Source organism: Microtus oregoni, unplaced genomic scaffold (assembly GCF_018167655.1).
Source record: "Microtus oregoni isolate MIOR12 unplaced genomic scaffold, Mior012 000005F_ref0000423, whole genome shotgun sequence".
In the NCBI taxonomy this organism is placed as follows: Eukaryota; Metazoa; Chordata; class Mammalia; order Rodentia; family Cricetidae; genus Microtus; species Microtus oregoni.
Genome location: NW_024543064.1, coordinates 26383774 through 26395337, shown reverse-complemented (window position 1 = coordinate 26395337; position 11564 = coordinate 26383774). Strand labels below are relative to the sequence as shown.

General features: G+C 46.1%; 1 protein-coding gene across 2 annotated transcripts in view; it reads right to left on the bottom strand.

Moving 5' to 3' along the window:
- Positions 1–2346: 2346 nt before the first annotated feature.
- Positions 2347–11564, bottom strand: part of LOC121448490 (protein argonaute-1) — a 28313-nt gene continuing 19095 nt past the window's right edge. For both annotated transcript variants that reach the window (XM_041652551.1, XM_041652552.1), the window contains exons 12-19: positions 10124–10308; positions 7697–7856; positions 7426–7516; positions 6335–6529; positions 4680–4814; positions 4004–4105; positions 3461–3660; positions 2347–3249 (exon numbers count right to left, since the gene is read on the bottom strand). In XM_041652551.1, coding sequence (XP_041508485.1) covers positions 3141–3249; positions 3461–3660; positions 4004–4105; positions 4680–4814; positions 6335–6529; positions 7426–7516; positions 7697–7856; positions 10124–10308 — 1177 coding nt within the window. In that variant the 3' untranslated portion in view covers positions 2347–3140. The remainder of the gene's footprint in view (positions 3250–3460; positions 3661–4003; positions 4106–4679; positions 4815–6334; positions 6530–7425; positions 7517–7696; positions 7857–10123; positions 10309–11564) is intronic.

Here is an 11564-nt window from a genome sequence, read left to right as displayed (position 1 = left end):
GTGGGATCATTGCAGCCATGCAGAGAATTCATTATCACACAGGCAGACAGGCAGGAAGGCCAGCCAGCAAGCAAGCTGAGAAAAGAGGGAAAAGGAAAAGGAAGCCAGGGAAAGCCAGAAGAGGAAAAGGAAAGCCAAATAGTGAGGGAGAGGGAAAAGGAGAAAGAGGTCTAAGATGAAGTTGGACTCCTCCCAGTGCTTCCGTGGAGCTTGGCACAATGCACCACTTAAACCAAATCCAAACGAGCTGACCCTTGCTGCAACACGGCTTTTAATGTGTGTGTACTACCTTTCAATGAGGAGAACCCACATGGTCAGTAGTAGCTAAATCTCAAGGATTTGTTGGTTGTTTTTTTTTTTCAAATCACAGCAATAAGTTGTATCACCCAAGTTACTTTTCTCGCTTCCTTTTAACTATTATTATTATTTTGAAACATGGTCTTGCTACATAGTGCATCTGGCCTGGAATACACTGAGCAGCCCAGGCCAACCCTGAACTTGTGGATCTCCTGTTTCGGTCTTAGAGCTGAGATAATGGAATTACAGATATGGGGGCCATCAGGCCCATGATTCTCTTGCTTTTGTTTCTCAAATGGCACATAAATACCAAAGTACTAAAACTGCTTTTCAATCCCTAGCTTGAAACCCAACTGGAGAGAGTGAGGCAAAGAAAAAAGAAGAGAACAAAAACTTGTTGCTGGAGTTGTGACAGCCACCTGTTCCCTATGGGCATCTGCAAATGCTGGTGAATGATTGGACCCTCCAGGAATAGTGCCCTATCCAAGCCCCCAAATGTACCCAAGTTGACAGCACACATCTGTGGAGAGCTCCCCCTCAAAGGGTGACGGAATAAGAAGTAGACTGTATATGAAGGCGATGGACAGGGCAGATGGAGTGTTGGCATCACTCTCTTTAGGCACTTGTGTAAGGAATGTAGGCTCTCCAGTGAGCTGCCTCTTCCCAGAGCCCTCTGTTCTGTTCTTCAGCTGGGCTCGTGCCCATGGGGCACTCCATATTATAGACAGCAGAAAAAAGTACAAGAGGAACTGCTAAACAGTCCTGGGCTTTTTCCATAAGGAATGTTTGTGCTACCTTTTGGGAAGTTACTAAACAATGTAGCCAGCCACAACTGAATCTGGACTGTTTGCATAGCAAATCTGAGTCTGTACAAGGGCTACTGGGGAGAGGATCTGACTCCACAGGCCAGGATTCAGATCTTCCTTTCTCCAGCTGGCCTCTAAGCCTGGGCTAGATCTAAATATCATGGCTTCATCACCAGAGTAGGGCAAAACTAAGCTCAGACTCCTTAGAAGGGGACTCTGTACAGCAAGTTTCAAATTCCCCATCCCAAGCAGCAGTGCAGGAAGAGAAAAAGAACAGTCAAGGAAAGAGGGCACCTTGCTTCAAGATCAGCAAGGACAAAGCTAGAACCCATTTCTTTTCCAGTCCTGCAAAATAGATGAACCCCAGTATCTCGAGAGGAAGAGAAAAAGAAAAGCCCATGCCACCCACTCACATGCCCTAGTGGGGAACAGGAAAAATTCATTTGTGTAAACAGAAGCAATAAGGAGCAGCAGAATTCTCTAGCCTGTCCAGGGGACGTGCCAGAATCTCCATTAGTCAAAGCATCAGAGGACAGTCCAGTCCAGAAAAAGCAAAGATTCACTTAGGAGAAAGAGTGCAGGATGGGGCAGCGGAGGGAGGCTTTAGCAAGAAAAGAGTACTATCTGCCGAGAGAGAGGGAAAACAGAGGCTGAGCCCCATCTTAGGGACACAACCACCCACTACTTAGCCAGGCCAGAATATAAGTCAGGGTCACAGTTCCTTCTGATGGCTCCATGGTTCTGGGATGCAAACTCATCTAGTATGAGAGAGATTTCCAGATTTTGGCAATAGACTCAAGTTATGGTATAAAAATAACATTTAGTTTTCTGTTTTCTTATTTTAGTCCTAAAGATCTTCTGTTATAAGACACCCCAGTTAAGAAATATTGAAACAAAAGAGACTTGACCATCAGGGGAAAAGGAAATGAAGAATGGGAAATGTTACCGCAGTAACTCTAGCCCTGGCAGGGGGATGGGGGTATGGGGCCAAGGGGAAAGGCCAAGGGCCAGTCATCTCAGCAGCTCGGAGACTTGTCACGTCTGAAAGTGCAAATGGCAATGGACTTGAACCATTTTGAGGTTGTGATCTTTTTTTAAAAGCTCAATGAATGGAAGTCAATTCCTTCAAATGAAAAGTAGCTGGCATTCTGGCTGGAGGCTTGCTGGCGTAGGGCTATTTCTCCCCTCCCTCCCTGCCTCCTCTCCCACCCACACCCCACCCCACAAAGAAAGGTACAAAAGGTTGCAGTTCTGCAGCATTACCATTACAGGGAAGGCACTGTTACCCACCAGCAGGCGGAAGGAAGACAGGGTCGTGTCACTTCAGAGCTAAGTGCCATCGTGCCTTAAGTGTTACTAGGGGCTGGATGTCTGTCAGGGAAGAGGCATATGGGGTAGAAAATATGGAGAGGAATAATGGGGGGGGTGGTGGCAGCTGGGGAGGAGCAACCCAAACCATTAGCATTAAAAATCTTCCTACAAACTGGATTCTGAACCCATGAAAACATCTAGTATCCTAAAATATTGATCTGAGTCTGTTTTCATTTTTCTTCTTAAACAAATCTAGACCTTTTCTGATTAAGGCTCCTAAAAATTCCTTCCCTCCTCCCACCCACTTTCTCAAGCCCCTCACTTTCTCATCTAGAATTACCAAACCCAAACATAGCAGATTTGACCACAGGACTGCAGAGCTGACCCGAGTAAGCTGTCAAGCACGAGTCTTTAGCACTGTGAGTCACGTGAGACAACTATGTGTATGGTGGGCGCCAGGGCTGCCCCTTTTGGTCCAGTGGGGTCAGATGTGACAAGATGGGGAGAGGGGTGGAGGACATGAGGTTGCTATCAGAGATTTCTGGCTGGTAGTCTGTCTTGCTGGTCCTCTTCCCACCCTTACAACCCCTCTGTAGATAGAGACAAGGCCTCCTAGACTCCTCCCGACCCCACCTCCCGCTTCCTTGCTTCCTCTGGATTTGGGTGGTACAGCTCCCAGGGCTTGGAAAGCTTTCTTCTATCCAGTGAGGTAACAGCGTTCTGCCTTCAAGCGAAGTACATGGTGCGTAGAGTGTCCTGGTGAACCTGCACGGCCTTGGCCAGGGCCTGGGGGTCTCGCCCATTGCTCTGCCCCGATATGTGGCTTCCCTCTCCACTGAAAAAGAAAAAAGAAAAATATGAAAAGTCCTTCCTGGCAAACTGAACTGCTGCTAATTCCCTCACTCATCCCTACAGTGCCAATTCACATACCAAATTAAGAGAAAACACCAACCCAGGTTTAGGTAGGGTAACATCCACTTCCTTCTATCAACTAAAGTTGAAAGGATCGGTAGGAGAGGCTGGAGCAAAAAGAAAACAGTCTTTACCTGTCATGCTCCTTGTCCACCAGGTGGTATCGTGCCCGGAAAGCCACCAAGCGGGCATAGTAGGCAGGTGCTGGGATAGAGACAGAACGTGTGCATCGTACATAAGTGTGGCACAGCTGGTATGTCAAGATCTGGAGTTCATCTGCTGTGAAACGGTTGTCATCCCAAAGCACATAGTAATGGGATGGGCGGCTGGTACCCTAGGAAGAAAAGGAGGTTAGTGGTCCCTGATTGGGCAGAGGGGATGGCTGCTGAAAAAAGAGCAAAACTAACCAAGAATATGGCTAGGCTGGATGACCATACTGTATCCCCCCATGAAGACACAAGAATATGGCTAGGCTGGATGACCATACTGTACCCCCTCCATGAAGACACAAGATACAAAATCACAAATATTATAAAGAAACCTGCAAGTGTGCTTGGGGCTTACTAACAGTAGTTCTGCTTTTAATATACTCAGCCGTAAGAGACATATTCTAGATGCAGGAGGAATAACCAGCTAAGACTTGACCCAATGAAAACCCCAGGACATGGTCCAGCTACCTGGATGCCTGCATGGCTGCACAGATAGAAGTCAAACTCAAACGGGTGGGTGATGTTGGTGTCCACAGTGGTCCCAGCGGGGATGTTACCACTCTTCCCAATCTGTAGAGACAAACACAACCAAGATCCCAAGACCTGACTAGGGCCTTAGCTGGATTCTACTCTCAGTCTCCCAGAATTCCAAGAACAAAGAAGTTTCTATTCTCACGGGGAACTAGGTCTTGAAATACTAGGCTTCTAAGTCAAGTGTTTGAATCCTGGTTTTGCTCTTTACTAGCTTTGTGATCTTAGCAAGTCATTTAACCTTTCTGAGGTTAAACGGAGATATTAATAGTACCTACCTCACAGAGTTGCTGTGAGGAAGATTCCTTGAACAGTGTCTGGCACATAGGAGAAGTTCAATAAATGGTAGTTCCCTTTCCCTTCTCTGGGAGCTGGTCTATATATAGGGTCTAGGCCAGGGAGCTAGGAGGAGGAGAGGAAGTATAAGGGAAGGAGGGGAGCAGGAGGGACTAAGGGAAGGAATGTGGTGGAGGATGGCCCAAAAAGCCATGGGGAAAACAGAGCCACACAGGGAGGACACACAGGAAAAACAACTAAATTCCCAGACATTTTCTCTCTCAAGGTAAAGGAGACAGGATGAGAGTACTGGCGACCTCAGCACGTCCTCACTCACTCGCTCATTCTTGTCAGCACAAAAAAGGCGGGTGTGATGGCGTTTCTGCACCACAATATAAGTGATCCCAGGCTGGTAGTCTTTTTCCAGTTTGATGCAGGCATCTCGAATGGCAAGCAGCTCATAGTGAAGAATCTAGGCCCAAGGTAGAGAGTGAGAAGACCCAAGGCCTTTTTTAGTTCATCACTGAACTAAAAACATTACAATTTGTATATGGCTTTATGCACATAAGCTTTCTAAGCTGATGCTCAAAAATTAGAAAGGAGAGAAAGGAGAGGTCCTGGTGCCCATATTCATTTGATATATTCCTAGAAAACCTCGGAGTCTTGGCATCAGAAGACAGTACCCATCTGGTCTCCGTGCAAAAAGAGATCTTACAGAAGTACATTAAGACATGGAACTAGAAAGGTGTGGTGGTGCACACCTTTAGTCCCAGTGCTCAGGAGAAAAGTCACAGAGAAGACCCTACAGATTACAATGTTCAAACTTAAGACTCTGGGCAGTGGTGGTATATACCTTTAATCCCAGCACTCAGGAGGCAGAGGCAGGGGGATCTCTGTGAGTTTGAGGTCAGCCTGGTCTACAGAGTGAGTTCTAGCATAGCCAGAGCCGATATATACAGAAACTCTGTCTCAAAAAGCCAATAAGTAAGTAGCTAAATAAGTAAATAAATTATCCAAACTTAAAATCAAGATTTCTAAGAGTGGACAGGGTTAAAAACACCAGAGAAAAGTAGATGTCCAGTTCCTGCAATGCATATAGAGGGGGATGAATATAATTTAAAAAATAAACAAACTGTATCAGGATTATAAGAAAATAGACATGCTACAATAGGCAATGGATACAGAAAGTCAAAACAGGTAGGGACCAGAATATAACTAAAGCAAAGCACATGCCTTGTATGCACACAGCCTTGGGTTCAATCTCAAGGAACATAACAGAAAAATAATTTCATAAACTGAGCATAATGGTGCAAACTAGAACCGTAGCACTGAGGGGGTGGAAGAAGGAGAATCACAAGTGTGTAGCCAACCTGGGCTACAAGAAAAAAGAACTATTTGTATGGTATAAATGATGAACGTTGCAATTAGCTAAAACTAGACTTCAACAAGTTTTAACACCCCAAGTCTCATTTTTACCACATCTATTGATTTTACTAGTAGGGATTACCTCAGGCCACTATGGTAACTGATAATTAAGTGAAAAAAACGAAGGCACGGAAGTCTCAGTGGAGCTTAATAGCTGCTGACAGCTTAGAGAAAACAGCTGAATTTTAACATGCTCTGTGAAATGAGGCTCCAGGGGGTATTCAAGCGGTGCTAACACCGTCCTGGCTGCCGACGGTGGCTCACATCTTTAATCACAGCACTTAGGAGGAAGAGACAGGGAATTTCTGTCAGGTGAGGCTAGCCTGATCTACATAGTGAGTTCCAGGCCCAGCAGTGCTACATAGTGAGACCTTGCTTCAAAAGAAAGAAAAAGAGCCACTGGTCTAAATGGTTCAACACTAACCACCAAAGGGCACTGAGATGCACGTGTGGAAACAGTGGTCTATGAACACTAGTCTGCTACTCAGTTGTGATCCACGGCCTCTCCCAGCACCACCAGCTCTGAAAAAGTAGCCCTCTGACTGCAACAAGAACTAGGAACCATACCTGGGGGAGCTGGCCCTCAGGGACCCCATCTCGGTAGAAGATGATTCGGGTGGGCTTGAAACGGGTGGACTTGTAGAACTGGATAAGCAGCTCCCGCACCATATAGGACAAGTCTTCAATGATCTCCTGCCGTGGGCGCTGCACACGCACAGTGGCACAGTATCGGCTGGGGTGTGCATCCATGCTGCCTACCACCTGACAACAAAGAAAGCACCAGCCTCTGGGATACCGCCTTCCCTTGCTGTGACACAACGGGCCTGGGGAAGGACTGCTGAGAAAGAATGCTGTATAACTGGGCGAGTCCACTTGGGATGTTCTCAGACCAGGAGTCTTGGCAGCAGAGGACAGTAACTACCTGGTCTCCATGCAGAAACACTGAACAGGGTTTAGGGTCCAATAAACACTGGTTTCAATCTGTGCTGCCACAAAAGCAGAATTCACTTAATATGTGACAAGAATGTTTGCTTTTAGTGCCCTTGCAGTACCTGGAAAACACCTATGCTCATCAGAATGACGTGAGCCCTAAAGACAAGGTCATTCAACTGATCCACATTCATGCAGCTGCATTTTATATTGTTTTTCTTTCTTCATTGTTTCTGTCAAATTAAGTGCCCTAGGGGTGAGACTTCTAGTTCAGGATAAAATGCTTTCCTAGCAGACCAAGGCTCTGGGTCTGATACCCACCACAAAAGGTGAAGGGAAAAAAATTAAGTGCTCTAGAAACTGTAGAGAGTAGAGAGACAGCTAACCCAGTTGATGGACCAATGGTCAAAGTAAAGTAAAAAGAAAGGTCAATCCTACAATTAAGTAATCCCTTAAAAGAGATTTCAGAGAAAAGATACATAGTCACTTCCTACCCTCCCTAAAACTGAAGTGAGAAAGAAAAACACAAATGTAGAGAAAGCTATTGAGAGACAAAGTTTCTGGCTACAGGCTGTGGTCTCAGTGCCCGACATCCCAGATCCTACTCCGGCTCTTCCCTCTAAACGGTGCCATTCAGGGTTAGGTTAGCTGGTAACAGGGATGGCGCAACTGGCTGGACAGGGAACTCACGAGCATGCTTAAGGACTCAGAGTTAAAGAATCACTCACCGCTGTGATGGAAGGCTTCTTCCCGTCCCCAGCCGGGGGGTGTGTAACGTCTGCTCCCAGAAAAATCACTGGTTGTTGAAAAACAGCAGAGCTGAGCAAGGAGAGAAAACAAAATGGTGAGGAATTGCGTCTTTTCTGGCTGGTATCATCCAGTCCCCATTCTAGTCTTCTTCCTCTTCTGCTTCAGCCACTCTGTTTGGAGGCGGTTCTTGTCTTTTCATCAATCCCCAGCAGGTTACCTTGACAAAAGCAAGCGAATGGGAGTTCATACCGCTGGTGTGGGACTAGGATGTTGTTAATGCCACCAAGTTTGACATTGATCTTGAGGCAGAGGTTGGACAGGGTCTGAGGTGAGGTCTTGACTACATTCTTCACCTGCACACACTGTGTTGCCATTCCCAAGAGTGTATCTCCAACACGCTTCACTTCAGCTACGGGCAGAGAGAAAACTGATGAATGCACGGCAAATTTGCTGAAAGTCTACTAGATGTTACACAGTAAATGAAGTTCTAGAGAATACCATGACCAGAAACAAGGATTCCTGGTCCTTATTCTTACAGTGCTTAATATCTAATACTAATCTTTAAAAACCACAAAAAAATGTAACAGTGGTAAACTGAGCTATAAGAATGTATAAGAGGGGTAATAAGGAGCATGTAACAACTGAACTGAGATATGGGAAAGAGGTGTTCCAAAGAGGACAATCCCAGCAGAGGGGAAACATGCAAAAATGTACCCTGAGCCAGATGTGATGGCTGAACCCATAACCCCAGCAACGGAAGCAGGAAGACATGACTCCCACGGCAGTAAAGAAGAGCAAACAGTCTACCTGAAGACAGTATTTTCGAGTAATTCAGAGTAGTGTTTGAGGTGAGGACAATGGTCCCCCCTGGAGGGAGGGGGCTGTAGTGAGGGACCCCAGTGGTAGCAACGTTCTAGGCATATTTGTTACACTGTGGTGATACTTTGTGAAAAGTCATTAGAAAATGAAGTATAATTTAAACTAGGTTTTGAAAGGAGGAGAAAATTTTAAGGGTAAGATATGCATTCCAAGTGAAAGGAAAATGCCGTGAGAAAAACACAACCAGAGAGGAAAGCACCAACCCAGAATGAGCATCTAAAGCGCCTGCTCTTGCCAAGGTCTCTGCTAGACGCTGCCTTTTACATAACTAACTCAGGAAGCTCAGAGGAACTGGGCAACTCGCCTAAATTGGTTGACTGGTATAAGGAGGACTAAGGCTGGGTTCTCAGTGACTTTGTAGTAGGTTTGTTACATGAACAATGCAGGAGAAAGCTGAAAGCCCTGTATGCAGCACTGAAGGAAAACCAGTGAAGTTTTTTTTTTTTTCCTTCGAGACAGGGTTTCTCTGTAGCTTTTGGAGCCTGTCCTGGAACCAGCTCTTGTAGACCAAGTTGGTCTCGAACTCACAGATATCCGCCTGCCTCTGCGTCCCGAGTGCTGGGATTAAAGGCATGTACCACACCACTGCCCAACTAGTTTTGGGGTTTTGTGGTTGCTTTAAAAAAATCTGATCTGGGGTGCTGGAGAGATGGCTCAACAGTTAAGAGCACTGGCTGCTCTTCCAGAGAACCTGAGTTCAATTCCCAGCAACTACATGGTGGCTCACAACCATCTGTAATGAGATCTGGTAACCTCTTCTGACCTACAGGCATACAGAACACTGTATACATAATAAATAAATGTTTAAAAAAAAGTGTGACCTGTTAACCTATTCAAGAAAGGTATGAGGGACTAGTGACTAGTGGGGATTCAGTAGGGGTGTATGGGGGAAGTGTTTTCACAAAGCCTGACGACTCAAGCCCAATCCCTGGAACCCGTTTCATAGAAGAGAACCAACTCCTCAAGTTATCTTCCAACCTCCACGCACATACTATGGCGGAGAAGTACACACACATACATACACACACACATACACACACTAGAAGGGATGACCAATAAACCTGTAGAAGGAGAGAGGACAAACAAATGGGAACTGAAGAGAATTCCAGGGCTGGTTTTAAGATGGGAACAGTACTAAGCTGGGCAGTGGTGGGACGAGGCAGAGGGACGCAGGCTAAAGAGTAAGTGCTGGTGAGGAAATGCGCCTAGAATGTAAACCAAGGAGAAAGCCCCAGACACGCTGCAGAACTGCTGCAGTGGCTGCAGGACAGCTCCTTTGAAGATGTTTAAAGGCTGAGAAGTAGGATGTCCCAAAGGCACCCAAACTGAATGGAAAAAGCAGAGAAGTGAAGTAAAAGGAACAGCACAATGTCTGAAGCAGGCAGAGGAAGGGAAGGAACAGAGCAAGAGAGTTACAGTCATCTGGTAAATAATAAAGGGGAAACAGGGAGAAATGTTAGCCTAAGCCACTAGGCAGAACAGCAGCAGAAACACAACATATGCAGCTTGAGATCCTAATGTCCTAATAGCCCACTCCTAAGTGACGGCTATCTGGCCTGACCCATCTCTGTACCCTCGGCCTGGAAGAAAGACCCTGTCGCAGAGGAGCCTCGGAAAACACAGACTCAAGGGCTCAGACAGAATATTTCTCCAATTAAAAAAAAAAACAAACAAAAAACTGACATTAATGAAGATCTCTGGCTAAAGCCAAAATTCTCCACTGACTCTCTAGAAGCCCCAGAGGGCCACTGTGAAACGAATCCTATCATTATGATGACGGCCCCAGGAGAACTGTACCATACACTGGCGTCTTCCCGGGCAGGATGACGATAATGAGCTGCAGTCCTGAGTAGGTGTTCTTGAGATGCCGGAACATGGGCTCCACGCTGTCTGCTCCCTGCGCGTATTTGCAGAAGCAAGGCTGACCCTGGATGGGCATCCCCGCATCCTTGGAAATCTTTCGCAGCTGGTCCGTGAAGTTCCTGTAGCGCAAACACAGTCATGGCAGGATGTGATAAACCCCACTGGATCTGATGGACCAAAGGCCTCCATCCTGGGTCTTCAGCACTGTGAGATTCTAACATGAATGACCCAACCATAGTTGACGTAAAAATTACATTTAAAGTAGAGGAAAGCAAGACAGAGCTTGTTCAACTAAAGAGAGCACTAAGGGAGCTGAAGAAAGCAGACAGGGACTTGTGGGAATTCTCAGGGTTCTGTCTTCCTTCTCACTTTGTCTGAGTGAGAGCTGTGGATAGCTGTACTTGTCACATGTCCACAGGGGAAAACAAGCAAACAGATGCCTAAGTGTAAGGCTTCTCTGCCACAAGTAAACAGGGTCAACCAGTGATGGACGCACAAAAGGTGCTCAAGGAAACGATGAGCTCCTCCCACCCCCTACTCACTCCCTAAGGCAAAGAGCCAAATATTAATCCTGAGAAAGGCAACAGAGTTGGTAAAGAGGGTGGATGTAGCTACATAAATATAAAAAAAAATGAGTGCCAAGTATTTTAATTTTTAAAAATCGTATTATTTAAAGGAAAAGCAATTGGCTGTGAAGTGCTTGTCTGGTAGGTACAAGGCCTTGGATTCACACACACACACACAACACTGAGTAAAAAACTTAATAAAAGCAGGAATCGACAAAGAGAACAGAGATATGCATGGATCCTGGGGGAAGGGGAAACAAATTAGATCTCCTGAGAAAATTGGGTGGAGGGGGGGAGCAAGGGTGGATGGAGAGGGGGAGGGGAGGGAGGAGGAGAACATGAGAGAAAGGGGATGCTCAAAAAGAGGGAAGGACAAAGAGGAAAAAGAAGGAAAGAGATATCTTGATTGAAGGAGCCATTAATAGGCTAGCGAGAAACATGGCACTTGGGGAAATTCCAGGAATCTCCAAGAATGACCCCAGCTAAGACTCTAAGCAACAGTGGAGAGGGTGCCTAAACTGGCCTTCCCCATAATCAGATTGATGACTACCTTGACTGTCATTACAGAACCTTCACCCAACAACTGATAGAAGCAGATACAGAGATCCATAGGAAAGGGCTGGGCTAAACTTCAGTTCAAGAGAGAGAGAAGCAATAATATGAGCAAAAGGGTCAAGACGGGGATACCCACAGAAACAGCTGACCTGAGCTAGTGGGAGCTCACTGACTCCAGACTAATGGGGGGAGGGTTTGAGAGAGACGGGACAGGACTAGATGGGGACCTGCATAGGACCAAACTAGGCCCACTG